Source organism: Monomorium pharaonis, chromosome 1 (genome assembly GCF_013373865.1).
Source record: "Monomorium pharaonis isolate MP-MQ-018 chromosome 1, ASM1337386v2, whole genome shotgun sequence".
NCBI classification, from domain to species: Eukaryota; Metazoa; Arthropoda; class Insecta; order Hymenoptera; family Formicidae; genus Monomorium; species Monomorium pharaonis.
The window spans coordinates 6,349,022-6,364,471 of NC_050467.1; the positions used below are offsets into that span (position 1 = coordinate 6,349,022).

Consider the following 15,450-nt stretch of genomic DNA (forward strand, 5'->3'; position numbering starts at 1 on the left):
TTGATGAAACAATTTTGTTCATAACATTTGGATAAACCAATCTAAACGCTCATTTAAATTTTACTTTTGTAATTATTAAACAATTAATAAAAGATTGATTAGTATTATTATATTTGATAATTATTATATTTGATATTTATTAAATATATTGCAACACTATAAAAACAAAATACATTTAATAGGTATTACGAGATTTTTTTATTACATGATTGAATAATTTTTTGGAATTTCTATTTTGTTGTTTCCACATTTTGGCATCCTCGAAAACTTACTTACTTTTTTTTTTTTTGAAAACTTATTTATCTTTCGATCTTTCGATCGTGAGTTTAAAAATGAAATGAAAGATACGGGCAACTAATTTGTCGGTCCGGCGGCAGGGTCGAAAGGGATCTGTTCGAAGGCGCCATAAAGGTGGCACTCGCTATCGACAACCTTGTCTTGCGGCCCTATAGGTATACAGGTCCATGTATACAGGTACATATAGTGTATACAGGGTGACGCCCGAACGAGAGAGAACGCGGCGGGGCGAGAGGGACGAGCGGGAGGGATGAAATGCGGGGTCGCAAGTCGGTATTGTCGTCGGTTACAAATCAAATACCCGATATCATTGTTCGGTACAAACCAACCCATCCATTCGCCCTCCTCCCCTCCTCCCCCCCCCCCTTTCTCCCGCTCTCTCCCGCACCGCACCGCGTCCCCTTCTGCAACGTTAACCTCGCGCACAACCTGCACGCTCCGCACCGACTACGACTAATAACTACTGCCAGCGTATGCGGTCGTGTGCGTGAATGTTGCACGAATACAATGGCCACGACGACGACGACGACGACGACGACGACGACGACGACGTGTAAGTGGAGAAAACATTTCTGCTACTCGGCATGAAGTCCTGTCATCGTAGCTGAAACGCGCTGTACCTACTGAGAGAGCATGGTGAACAACCCTTTTAACCCTTTGCCGCTTCACTGCAAAGTACAGTTTATACAGGATGCTCTAGAACTACAATACTTCTCTTCACTGCGAGTTACAAATGTCAACTTAAGAAGAGAGAAAGTCATTGTAAATATCAACTTAAAGATGATGATAAATCATATCTTGAGATATGTGTAATTTCTGAACCACTTAAACTATCTTATTATAGATCACGGTTTAATACCATTTTTATAGGCAAAAGGAGATTTATTAATGCCGATGAGATAACAGTAGAAATCCAACGTTTGTTGCTCTTGGAAATAAAATAATTTGTTGAAAAACTTATTATTCATATATTAAAGTTTTACTTTTAGCTCTTGCCGCTGTATCCGTCCTTAAGTGACACGTACTTTCGACAAATCTCGCGAGATTCTATTCACGAGTCGTTTCGATTATGTTTTTCATCGGCGCTCAATCATCAGCTGCGAAATCCGATTGGTCTCGTCGTAAGAGGAGATCTCGCCTCGCCCAGGCCTTCTCGTCAATCTTCGACGTAGGATTTGTCGCTACGGATTGAAACTGATGCGCGTAATGCAGAATACATCTCTGAGAAAGAGAAAGAGAGAGAGAGAGAGAGAGAGAGAGAGAGGGAGAGAGAGCACATTCCTGGGGAAATTTTCCTTCTCTCCCTCGTTAGCGTGGGAATATGACCATTTAAGTTATGGCATCGAACGCGAAAGGTAAAATACAGGTTATTGCGGGCGTCGCGTACTTTCTCTCAGTTGTATGATTGCTGTTTGCGAACCTCGGATCTACCGCGGTGCCCGAACGCTATTTTGCCGCTCTACGAATCTCAAGGGAGCTCCATTTTCGGGAACTCAATCTCGAATAGCGATATTAACCGGTCTCCTCTGACGTATGTGACTCGATTTCGTTATCTCGCTTAAAAGCGACGAAACTTCTTATCCCCTTCCGAGCACGCGTTAATCGCGAACTCTATAGGCGGCGTGTAAACTTCGACACCTGATAGCTTTAATCGTCGTAGCAGAGGGGGATTACGTGGAGAATACTCGTCGGCATTAAGAAGATATCCGAGCGGGCGACAAAAGGAGTAAAGCGCGAGTGCCGCCGCGCGAGTAAGTGTCGCGAGTGAGTGTCGCCGCGTGTACCGCACTCGCGCGTGGCACACGCGCAGCACACCGACCACGGTAATTAATCAGCGGGTTAATTACGGCTCAGTCGACGAGTCTATTCCTGCATCGGCTGCGAGGACTCGAAATATTCACGCGGATGGCTTTCCTAGTCGCGTTAGGCAAGTTACGCGGGCGGGCGCGGAGGAGGGGGTGAGGAACACGAGAGAGGAGAGACACGACCAGAAGCGCCGGATGGACGAAGGGGATGCGGTCGAGGGGGAGGTGTGCGAGTGGAAGGTAGGGGGGGGAGGAGAGGGCGAGAGGGTGGCACAGACTCGGCTAGGCATCGCCACCCTGGAGCGGGCGATTAATGATTCAGGGGCAGAATTTCGCGATGCTGAAATATTAAGCGTATAACCCTCTCGTTCTCCGCTACCCCTCCTCCATCCCTCTCTCCGCTCTTACCTCTTCTCTGTCCCCCTCCCCCCGCTCTTCCCCGTACAACCACTGTCCCATGCTCCCTTTCTCTCCGTCATCCCCCCGGCGGCGCTTCCTCCGCACTCTCTCCCTCATACGTGTAGAACTAGATACTTCGCTACCTCCCGCATCCTCCACTCCCCGCATCATCCTCTCTCTCTCTCTCTCTCTCTCTTTCATGCTGTCTCGCGTCCTCGCGTCTGCCTCGCGATATACGCACGGTCCTTTCGGGTTGCGCAAGCATGTACACGCGTACTGGGTGCTCTAAAAGCAACGACATGTCCTGGAGGCCACGAAGAGCTGTAATGGTTTCGATGCAGCGGGAGGATTTCGTATTTATTTTAACGGACCCAAGTTCTAATTACTCGGCTGTAATTGAAGATAAATACTTTAGGAGCATTTTTATCTGGTGGATTAAGAAGTAGCGAGGAAGCAAAAAAGAATTTGGAACATTATGAGGTAAAACGGAACATCTTGATCGTCGACTTTTGCCGTTAATGATTCACAAAACGGTCTATTCCAAATGCGGTCTACTAACGTTTTTATTTAAGTACGAACGGTATGCACTTTGAGCACATCCTGTAAACACGGTCATAGGTTATCCGCATACTTTTGCCTCTCGTCATTGTTTGCCGTGATGGACTCGACGTATCGAACGGAATAAAGTGTACTCGTCTGGGTAGGAAGGAAGGGCGACGGAAGTAAAATAAAAATTATATTAAACGCCAGAGCCTTCTCTTATCCATTTAATTTCCAAGTACAACTCTCGTCTATTGTGGGATCCTAATTTCGCGCGAGAGAAAGAAAGAAGGAAAGAAAGAACGTGAGCGGAAGTTGAAAAGAAATAAGAGCGAGTTTCTTCGGATTTTCTCTCAAGGAAATATAGACTTTGAATAATAAAGGAGATCGCTCCGGGACACTCGGTATACACTCGGCTGTTCGTACACGCGTTCGCCCGCTCGCGCACGCTTAGCCACGCGGCGGCAGCATCATCAATATTTCTCTTTGCTCATTGTTCTTGTACAATGCGAGCGCAAGGCCGCTGCCGTCTCTGTAATGTCGGGGGAGTGCCGGCGTCGCCGGAGCAGGTAGCGATTACCGTGGAAATGGCTAATTTTAAGCCACCTCTCGCGGGAGAGACACGCGTGGCGCAAGACGGGGCGCGATCGATCGATCGCCCGCCGTGTGCCGCGACGAAATAAAGACTCAATCGGATCCGAAACTTCCTGAAGACCCCGCGGAAAACGGGGACATTCCTTTTTGCGTCATGTACAACGACACCGAGCACACGAGGAAAGAACAGTTTTGCTGGGGTATCTAAAAATTTAGTTGCAGATCTGAAAATAATTTTGTTAGACTGTCAAAATTATGGATAAACTAGCTTGAATACTCATAATTATTTTATTGATTTAATGAAATTTTCAGATCTATATAAAGTTTTTTTTTTTCGTGTGATAATACAAAAAAGATTTATGCGTTAACAATTGCTGTTTTTTTTACAAAACTTTTATATTTATACGAATAAAAAATTTGCGAAGGTATTTGAAAGGAAGATTACTTTTTTTTTTTTTAGAAAAGTAACCTTTCACTATCACCTATAAGTTTTAAAAAGTTGTTTTTAATTACATTTTTTATTTAGCGCTGATTTGTAAATGAACGTTGGAAATTGTAGCTTGTCATTTTATATATCTATTAGTACAATGTTCAAATTTTTATTAATAATAAATTTAATACGAGCCCTTAACTGCTAGCTAATATACGGCAAAAGGTACAATTTATGAATTTATTTACAATTTGCTTATAAATTGAAATAATCAAAAACATGAATTATTAAATAATACTTATTAATAATCAATTAAAACAGCATTAAATATTTAATAAATATAAAATAACAATAATGAAAAAATAAAGACATGAAAATAAAACTTACTTAAATTAATTTTTTTAATTTCTATTTACAACAATTATTAGTTTTACTACTGTTACTTATCAATCTTACATTAATATTATTTATTGTAATAAAATTTACGATTTAGAAAACTAGTAGATTTCCTAAAAATCCTAAAAATTTATATAATAATCATATATATAGAATGTATGAATATGAAATGTTCTGTAATAATCCTTTTATGAAAATGTTAAAATTCATTATAAAGTAACATAATTACAATATTATATTACTATTATAAGCTGCATAAATTAATTAAAATCATTTATCTGATTTTTTTAGGTATTGCTAACAGAAAAACAAGACGTAATCTTAACTTTTGTCTACAGTACTCATTTCTTATCTCATACTTTTGTTACTTAAATGTTTCTTGTAATAAGTAGAACTGTACAGGACAATTTATGAAACATTTACATTCCCTCTCTACTTGTTTAGGTATAAAGATAGGCACAAGACAGATGTAAACGGTATTTTTTCGCGGAAAAGACGCGCGTTTTGTTCAGCCAATGTTCGCGAGTTTCAGGAAAACGCCGCGCGGGATTCTTATGATTTTACATGACGTAAATTGTAGCTGGTTTTAACAACGGTATCAGTAGAATATATAACTGTTTTGCGCCGTATCGTAATTTCAGGTTTATTCTCTTAGTTTCGCGAAGTTTGAGATTAACGAGAGTTGTCGTCGCGAACTCCGCTTCAAAGATATCGCGCTCAGAAGTAAAAGGCGGCCGTTTAGAATACGTTTTTACGGGCGGGCTTGATGCGCGCGCGATCGCGCACCGGGCTATTACCGGAGTGGAAAAAAAGATTTTTTTCCGTCTGCCGCGCTGTCCGTCAGCGCCCCGCGCGTGCAGCTGCGCGCTGTTACAGGTGGAAAACGGTTACAGGTAGAAAATCCGAGCGCGTTGATACCTCGCGCTTTTATTCCATCGTGCGCCACGCGCCGCTCGCTCGCGAGCGCGCGCGCGTCCGTTTTTTTCATCTCGTATTTTTTCATAACTCGCCTCCGAGAGTGCGCCGGTGGAACGAGAAAGTACTGCCGACCCCTTTCGACCCCGGGTACCGCCCTCGTCGCGCTCGATATCGAGGACCGGCCCGAAGGAATCTCAGCCCCCGCAGGGGTCGTCGCCGTTCAACGGAACTCCGCGATCATCGATCCCCTCGCCCGGAAAAAAAGGACGTTTGAGTCTCCTTACGCAGGGAGATCCTCCCGACGAATCCACCGACGGGAGGGGGTCGAAATTTTTCCATCCCGGCAACGGCGGAGGGTGTTAGTATACTGTTTGCAGTTAAACAATATTACGTAGTAAAATTTATAGTCCTCCCCCTCCCCCTCCCCCCCCGACTCGGCCTCGCGCGCCCTTACAATGCGCTCGCTCGCCCTAGCTACGCTACGCAGGGGTGAAAGTATCAACGATATGAGAAATGCGGGCGTTATGGCCAGTGCCACCCCCCTCCCCTCGCCTCCTCCGTCCTCGTTGCCGTTCGTCGCCCTCGCGATGATCCACGGCTTAGCGAATACTGTGTGTGTCCTGCAAATATTTCTCTCTCTTTTTTTTTTCCTCTCAAAATGCTCTTGGAGTGACGATTCGATTCGCGGGGGGGGGGGGAGAATTATTCGAAACGACGTTCCGGAGATTGCTCACTTAAAATAAAAATATCGCTGATGAAGATAGTAGAAAGAATCTCACCGAGAATCAGCGAGTGTTTCACTTTGCGCCTCTTACTTTATATCTGACGTTACCAACGTTCTCAGTCAAATCTTATTGATTTGTAATGTTATACCATTACAACTGTCAGCGACTGCTGTGTCTCGCCGATTCCGTTTTGAGAGAAGAAGCGGAAAAATCTGCAGGAGGGATAGATGGAGGAGGGGAGGAGGCTGTGCAGTTGTTATAGGCGCAACATTCGGTATTTTGTAAATACATCGACATCAACCGTGTTACAGTAGCATCAAGCTCGATATTACATATTTGCCGTTCGAGTAACAGCGGCCAAAGTTGTTGCGACGGTAAATGTAAGTACGTATTCGTACTTGCGAGGTCGTACGTACCGTATTCGTGCTTTTACAACGGCGTACGCCCCGGTGTATTTTTGCAGCCGAGTTTACGGCATCATTCCGACGTTCTTCCGGCAACTAACAAGTTTCTATTTGCGCAAGGAAAATTCTAATATAGAATTGGTGCACGGAATATATAGATGTTGTCCCGGCGATATTTATTTTCTCCAACAACACGGGCAACTTTTTACGGGATCCTTACCTGATTTTTATTATCGTGTAATAAATCATGATTGAATTTGTATTGAAATTTGTGCGCGCGTGTGTGAATATCTCGATTCCAATAGATAAATTCGAGTTTCCGTCCATGACGATCGAACTTTTTCCTTTCCGGACTCTATTATCCCCTCGGGACACATCCCAATTTGTACGCTCGTCTAACAAGGGGGGATCGCGCAGGAACGCGCAAAAGGCGCGCGCCCGCGAAACGATTAATATTCGCGCAGCCTTCGCAATAAAGCAAAGGCGTGCCGAAAGAACGAAGGGAAAAGGTCGCGGCCCGACGTGCGAAGGAATAACGCGGCTTGCTGGCTGGCTGGCTGCGTCGCGTTTATTCGTTCCCGCGGCCCGTAAGGACGAGCGATATTCCTTCATCAGAGAAAGCCTCGCGAGCGTCGTTATTCGTCCGCATATATCCGACTTATTCGCCGTTCGGTATCGCCACCGTTACCTCCCTCCCTCCCTCCCTCCCCCCCCTTTTTTTTACGCTTCTAATATCGCAGCATACACGGTTTTACACCCGCCCGATCTCTATGGCGAGGGGACGCGCGACGAGGGGGGAGGGCGACTATGGAGCAGCCGGTTTTTCGAGCAGCGGGAAACTGAAATCGAGTTAGAGACTCTGCTCTGCATTCTTTACGACGAATCCGCAGTACGCCGGTAAATCTATATATCGAGGAAAACGAATTTCCCTCGGATTTATGCCCCTAACGAGACCGATCCGTTTGCGAATTTTTATTTTCAGTATCATCGCCATAATTATAGCCAGCCTTTTTACCTCTCTGCCCTAAAAGCAAAATTTTCATTCATTCCTTCTTCACGATTTTATCATCGTCCCCCCATTTTAGACCAAGTGTAATGCGTCAGGCACATTCAGAGCTCTCTTTTTCCGAATCTTGAAGTAATCTTTTCGAAATTTGATCGGGCACATCATCTCTCGCTACGTTCTCAACGTATCACTTAAATAACACTTGCCGATTTTATCTGGTTAAAATATATAAGTGTGCTGAATATCCAGGGTATTCTTTTCCAATTCTTGAAGTAGATAATTTTTTCGAAACTTGATTGCATGTCTTCTTTTACTAATTCTTAAGGCAACAACTAAGTAACGCTTGTCTGATTAAGTATTATACTGTATCTATACATCTCTTCATGAATCTTAAGGACACTCTTTAAGCCTAGAACGCAAAACTGAATTTCTTTGCCTTCAAAGGTAAAAGCGGGGTAAAATTTTATCCCACTTCTCGGTTATCTCAATCCTTTCTATCAGCAGTGAATTAATAATTAAGTAGTGCATTTTCTTTGTTCTTTTTATGAAGAAAACGATTATGTACATAAACGTGGTGCTTTTTGTCAGAGGAGTATTGAAAAATCCACTTAAAACAAAAGAAACACGAAAGATGTGCGAAAATAAGCGTAGTTTGAATTTCGTTTGGGGTGATAAGGCACCCCAGCATTTGCCTTTTAGGGTTAAATCTTCCTGATTTGATGCATTATACCTGTGACCGTGATCATCAGTAGTCTACATGTCGAAAATGGTCCAAAATTATGAGAAATATTTTCAATTATTTTCAGAAGCTTACTCTTTTTGAATGGATTGAGAGAAGGAAGATAGAGTAGTTCCTCGAGAAATAATTAAACATGTATTTCACACTGAGAAAAAAATGTCAATTTGACTAAATTTTCCCATTAAATAAAATTTTGTCTATTCAAGTATTTATATATTTCAAGTAACTGTGTACATTTAAGTTAAATGCATAAATTCTTGAACTGACAAAATTTTAATTTAGTTGAAAAATTTGGTCAAATTAACAATATTTTTTTCTCAGTGCACGATTTTTCAGAGCGTTGAGACATTTCCGAAATACAGAAAGTAGAGACAGACCTTATAGACACTTTGTACGCCACTGATTGATATAGTCTCAAGTGTAGCGCTGAAATTAGACTTTTCACAGTCTTTTAATGAATAACTGATTCCGAATTATAGATAATGTTCTCGGGCTAGCGAGCAATTTCGCGGATTTGTCCGACGTAGTCGTTAGAGGTGGATTTTTAGGACGGTATGGCCGACCGCCGCTAACGTAACGCTCGCCAAAATTCGAGTTAATAGCCAGTTAAGGGAGTCCGGCCGGTGGGTCTCGTAAGGGTCGAACGCGGAGGACCGGTCTCTCTTTGTAGCCTTAATTCAATTAAGACCGCCATCTTTCCCCGTCCGGTACCGTCGACGTCGCGCTCGTAACTCCGTTATCGAGGCACGACTGCCCAAATTCGATCGTCAATACCATCTTGTTGGTCCCCGGGACACGGCGGACGGTAAAACCGCGTCGACGCTGAATAATCATCCGCTCTTTGCATCCCCAATTACCCAGCCACGTGCCGCCGCCACGCCGCCGGGAAAAGAAAGGGCGGCGGCGAGAGTTCTTTGGGGTGCGCCGCGTTCGCGGGATTGTTGCTAATACGATGAATAATAATCTATACCGGGCCAACTCTCGCCGATACCAGAATAAATAGCCGAGGGAGAGAGCCAACATCCGCGATTTTTCCAGAGGTAGAGCGATATTACTAGAGCAACATATTTGAACAGTTGGCGAAGATATGCAACTGTGTGTTTAAGATCGCTACTATACTCTATAACCCCCTCTCCCCCGCCTGCTTCGAAACACCGTTGTAACGGGTAAATATTTTAATGCAGTTTCTATTATGGCCATCTGTCTCTGGAACTATGGATGTCTATTCTGGGACTACTTCCCAAACTTCGTACATCGAAAAGACGGTTTCTTTCTTATTTCGGGAATAATTCAGAGATGGAGAACATGCGCGAGTGCCACCTTGATAAATATTCATTATTATACCGAAAAAAGATTCCTCGCACGCCTGTCGTTGATCCTACGAGCTTCCGCCGTTAGTTTTTATCTCGCCGAGTTAACGGGTCTAGAATTTCAGACAAATGTGCCCACAGCTAAAGATTTCCGCACACGGGCCAGCGTTTGAGAGATATATGAGCCTAAAATATCATACACTCGTCACAACTTGTGCTAATTTATTACGGCAGTTTTCGAGAAGGATGCCGCTAATCGACCTGTGTAACGCGATGTATCCAGGCTCATTCAGAAGATACGGCTAGAGCGCACGTTTCTACTCGCCCGTTATCGGGACAATCGTTATTGCGCGCAGTTGCAACAAGATCCTTGCACTTAATGAGCGAGAGGCGAGAAACTCAAAAATGCCGTCCGTGTCTGTAGAAGTCTCTTGACGCCGCTGCCGCTAGCGTTCGTTGAACTCACTTATACCAGCTGTAAAAGAGCAAATTTACCCAACTTTTTTCACAGCGTTCCTAAACGCGACCTAAACGCCACGCGTTTATTTCTCTCGCGCCTCTATACAACCTCCGCGAGGGAATGGTAGGTGATTCCACTTCGGTCACGCTTTTTGACTTTGACAGGCAACTTGGAAGAGGCGAATAACAGTTTCCCTATCGATTCTGAATTCCGAACGATTAACCGGAGGAATCAAAGATAATTTCGCATCGGCGATTGTTCATTGTTTCTCGAAGAAGCCTCGGAGCCACCTGAACGTCGTACATCTCCCTAGATCGGTCGGCGTTTCCATCGATCGCGCTCTCAAAAAATATCCTTCTCGTTACCCACTCGTTTAAATCTCACCGCTTACACAGGTACAACCTACTTTTCGTAGGGTACAGGTCGCGCGATTCTTTCCTCGAATGCATTGATTCCTACGCGGATACCTGCGGAAAGAGAGAGCACCGTCGTCCCCGTCATCGTCACCGCCGCCGCCGCCGCCGCCGTCGTCGTCGCCGCCGTCGTCGTCGTTGCCGTGCTCTCCACCTCCGCTCAGCGGTACTAGTATAACGACAGAACAACCACCACCACCACCTCCGCCATCAGCAAAGCGCGGCCTCCTCTCATCATCATCAGCGGATCGCCGTTTCGGGAGGCCGATCGGTGGGCCTCGCCGGGGCCGATGCCGCGCGCGCGGGAGAGAGAGAGAGAGAAATCCTCTCCTCCTCGGACGGCGAACAAAGCGAGACGCGCGGTCTCGCGGGAGTCCGCGGGAGTGAGAGAGGCGGTTATGAGGCGGTCTCCGGGGGCGGCGCCTGTCGGCGCGTCCGATCGGAAGGCGAGCCGCGCGATTGGCCGGCCGCGCCGCGGTGCGAGGGGAACGTGAGGACGCGTGAGGTACGGCGGTGGGCGCCTCCACCCGCGCGGCGCGCAACATTGCCGTCTCCTTGCCGCGGTACGCGTCTCTCTCTCCCGCCGCCGTCACCGCCGCCGCCGCCGCCGCCGCCGCCGCCGCACCGCGTCCTCGCGCGATATCGGCCGCCGCCGCCGCCGCCGTTGCCGCCGCCGTCGTTGCCGCCGCCGTTGCCGCCGCCGCCGCCGCCGCCGCTGCCGCGAAGCGCTGCGCCGCGCACGGTGCCACCACTGCCGTTCGAGCGAACCGCCGCCGCGTTGCTGGCCCTCTCAGTCGCGACGCGCTCGTCACGGGGTGCAGATCGTACGCCGTTCGTCGCCTCGACGCCCTCCGTCGCGCGCAGCACGCGCTTCTCACGCGGACAGTACACCCGCCGGTACGTCGCACGGCGTTTGTTCGCGAGCGGCATTCGTATCCGTAAAAAAAAAACGCGCGATCTCGTCGCCGGGAACCGTCGCAAGCAACGTCGTCGCCGTCGTGATCGTTGTCGTCGCGTTTCGAAAGGTGGTTCGTTGGTGGTGGGTGGTTGACACAAAGTGAAGCCTGACTTTTTTCCCTCTCTCTCGGACAAAAAAAAACGCTTCCTCAACGTGAAGGACACACTTCGGACTAGACTAAAGTTAAGTGGCAGCAGCTAGCGACTGTAAGGAAAAAGAGAGAAAAAGGGAGAGAGAGAGAGAGAGAGAGCAGAAGGATCAAGTGTGTGCCGCGTGGTGCATCGAAGTAGGGACGTGATTTCCCCTTCCCCCTCACCCTCTAGGGACTATCCTGATCCCTTGGGAGAGACTCCCCGGTCGTGTATGATGTTTCGTTGGGGGAGACAAGGCGAACTCTAACTCTTTTTTTTTTTTCCTTTCGAAAGCGGGCGCGGGAGTGGATCGGAGAGTGCTCGAGTGCGGTGTATTCCGGGCCACGTTTCGGAGCTAGGCTAAAAGATGCTCGACCGCGACGTCCCAGCGGGACGATGACGCCCGTGTCGGTTCGCGTCTGACAGATCCGCGCCACGTTGCCACGAGGCGCGCGGATAAAAGCTCTCTCGCACTCTCCCCCCGCGACGTTTCGCGCGGACATCTGGAGGTTTTGCGTGTGGCTGTGCATGTGTGTGTTGCAGATGCGGCCTCGTTGCTGATACGATCTAGCCGTGAAGCCGTTGCCGAGAAGCCGGGTCGAGACGCACCACGAGGAGGAGACTAGAGAGCAAGAGAGAAAGAGAGAGAAACGGAGCGGACAAGGAAGAGGAAGGTGGAAAGGAAGAAAGGGAGACTCACCTAGAGAATTAGAGGAGAAAGAGGAAACAAATAGGAACTGCATTATGACGCAACAAAGCGGAGCTGGGTCACCCCAGCAGTTCTGCCTGCGCTGGAACAATTATCAGACCAATCTGACCAACGTCTTCGATCAGCTCCTACAGAGCGAAAGCTTCGTGGACGTGACCCTGGCCTGCGACGGGCACAGCGTCAAGGCCCACAAGATGGTCCTGTCGGCCTGCAGCCCGTACTTTCAGGCGCTCTTCTTCGACAATCCCTGCCAGCATCCGATAGTCATCATGAAGGACATCAAATGGCCGGAGCTCAAGGCCGCGGTCGAGTTCATGTACAAGGGCGAGATCAACGTCTCCCAGGAACAGATCGGGCCGTTACTCAAGGTCGCGGAGAGCCTCAAGATCCGCGGCCTCGCGGACGTTAACAGCGAGCAGGAGCTGACGTCCAGGCCGACCCTCGAGGAGGTCGCGACCGCGGCCCTGCAACGGAAGAAGCGCCGCCGGATGTCCGGCGAGCGTTCGCCGACCGGCACCAGCCCGGAACGCGTTGGCTCCGGTAGCATCGGCCCCGACGATCAGGACATGATCGGCGCCAACATTGTCGTCCCCGAGATTCACAGCATGGTGCCGTCGACCGCCAGCTCGACCCCGAGGTCCCTCGGCTCGCCCAGCACGCCCAGCGTCTCCGTAACGCCCCAGATCAACCTGCAGGAACTTCCGGTCTCGCTGCCCTTACCGCCACCACCGCCGCCACCACCGCAGGGACAGCAGAGCTCGCATCCCCTGTCGACTCACCACGTGCCCGGCCACGTGACTTCCGGTCCGCACGCGCCCGTCAACCACCTGGGCGGCCACGGCCAACAGCTCAGCGTGCAGCAGCAGCAGCAACAGCAGCAACAGCAACAGCAGCAGCAGCAGCAGCAACAGCATCATCAGCAGGGCGCTGGCAATCAGTCCGGCGATGACCTCGAGATCAAGCCCGGCATCGCGGAGATGATTAGGGAGGAGGAAAGGGTGAGTGTCTCGAATTCGTTATCTTGATGATACTTTTTTGCTTCTTTCACGCGGCAGTGCGAGGGACACAGTTCGTTACGATGAAAGTTGACACGTTGTACGTCTCGGTAATCCAAGTAATAGATCGACTATTTCTCCGCGAACGTTATGCTAAATACCGTTAGGATGAAAAAGTGAACTGGTTTGTCATCATTCGCGAAATGATTAAGACAAATCTGCATTAAACGTTAAAAAGAAATGTTTAACGCATCGGTGACGCTCCTTCTTTTATAAACGCGAGAAAGCTTCCGTGTGTGTAGATATTATGTCATAGATACACGTATTACGCGTGCACGAGTATCTGAAAATTATTCCTAAACGAATCTTTCTTCTTCATCTACAAGAGTGATACTGTTTCTTTCGAGTAATCCTTGTTCTCGGTATGGACATTTGTCTTTGCACGCGTCGGTGCTAATATGTAATTTTCGATGCAAATGGTACAACAAGAATTCCGTAATTGCACCGAGTGTTGTAATTAGAAGATTTTTATATCCACGATAACGTCGAATCACAGATATATATTCCGATGCGCTGAATGTAGCTTTCCTGTTTTTATGACTGCAAAATATTACTTCTCTTCTTGCCGAAGATAAATTAGTAGAAATAATATGCAGGAAGAACAAAAAAATAATCAGAATTACACTTGCTTGTTAAAGAGAACAGGATAAAAACAGCATTTCCGTCAGAAGTAACGTTAGGTCTTCACGATTCAAGAAATGTGTGTTCAAATGAAAAAAAAATTGATTATTTCTGTTAGATATAAATGCCAGATGGAAAGTTTTTTTTTTTTAGCTCTACGATTTATATAAGTAGCCTGAAGATTTATCTGGTGCATTTTTTTTTTTTTTTATTATTACAACGCTTTACCATTTATTTAACGTTATAAGTCTCTCTATAATTTCATTATTCGTTGAATTTTATTAAATGAACGAGCGAATAAAATTCTGCGCCGTAAGCGGGAATCTGCGCACGCGCATACATTCAAATTTCTTCCAAATATTGAAATAAATACGCGTAGGGGGAAATACTACAATATTTGCCCAACATTTAGAAGTAATTCGGGAGGGTCAATTAAAAGTTTCGTCCGCCGCGCCGATCAGAAACGTGCCGCCGCCGCCGCCGTCGCGAATTGAAATAAGAAACGACGGCGTTTCTCATCCGGGTGAACTCCCGGCGAACTTCCCCCTCTCCCCCCCTCTCTCTCCCTCGATCGAAACTTTGGCGTGAAACTCCGAACGGTTAACCCGAAAACGCGCGAGCGCAATTTTCCCCGCTAGAGAAGGAGGAAGATGTTCGGCCGGGATAGTCGCGTATCCTCGACCGGTCGTTCGTTAACGAGACGAGCGCGCGTCATTAGGATGCTCGCGCGTTCGTCCTAGTCAAGGCAAACGACCTCGAGGAAGAGGAGGCAAACGGGCGGCGGGCTCACCCCTCGTATAATTGGCCCGCCGGCTCTTTCGCGAGTCGGCCGGCCGGCCGGCCGGCCGCACGGAAACGTCAGGCGGGCGCACTCGGAGACGCGGCCGCGCGGCCAATTATACGGGACGGCGTTTTCGCGCCGAAACTCGTCGTCCGCGTTCCGATCCGCGGTCTGCATATACGCGCGCGAGAGGCAGGGCGGGCGCGGAAAGGGGTGGGGGGGAAGGGGGAGAAGGGAATGACGGAACGAGGGAAAGAGAGGACGACCGCGCGCGCTTTTCCGCGGACGGAGGTAGAGGGCCATCCCAATTACCCGGCGATTGGCTTCGACGGTATGCGCTAATTGAGAGTATCAATGAACGTCAATGAGCGCAGTCAATATTTGGCCGGGGTGCATCCGGCCGAGCGTTTTGTAACGTTCTTTTTGTTAAAGCGGATGACAAATATTGACCGCGCTCGTTCGCGTTCGCGCGCGTACGTGACACAAACACACACACGCACACACACACACACACACGCGCGCACACACACACACACACACACACACACACACACACACACACACACCACACACCTCTCTATACGCGCGCGCGCCTGGGGTATCGACTGTTCTCGTTAATTACATCGGGACGACGGTGTCTCCTGCATTATTTATCGTCCGCTACCGGTGCAAGTTATTAAGCGTGCGGCTAGTTACAAGCCGTTTTGTAACTAGTACGACGACCGTCGGACATGGGAGGCAAGTTGCGTCTACTTAGGC

The 15,450-nt window shown here is 47.9% G+C and overlaps 1 protein-coding gene across 4 annotated transcripts in view; it reads left to right on the plus strand.

Annotated features, from left to right (window-relative positions):
* LOC105836176 (protein bric-a-brac 2) overlaps positions 1 to 15,450 on the plus strand; it is a 456,038-nt gene that overhangs the window by 100,705 nt on the left and 339,883 nt on the right. For 2 of the 4 annotated variants that reach the window (XM_036286205.1, XM_036286212.1), the window contains exon 1: positions 11,176 to 13,232. In XM_036286205.1, the coding sequence (XP_036142098.1) occupies positions 12,270 to 13,232 (963 nt within the window). In that variant the 5' untranslated portion in view covers positions 11,176 to 12,269. Of the gene's footprint in view, positions 1 to 11,173; positions 13,233 to 15,450 lie in introns of those variants that run through there. The other 2 variants (XM_036286199.1, XM_012680027.3) reach the window with 2 other exon arrangements.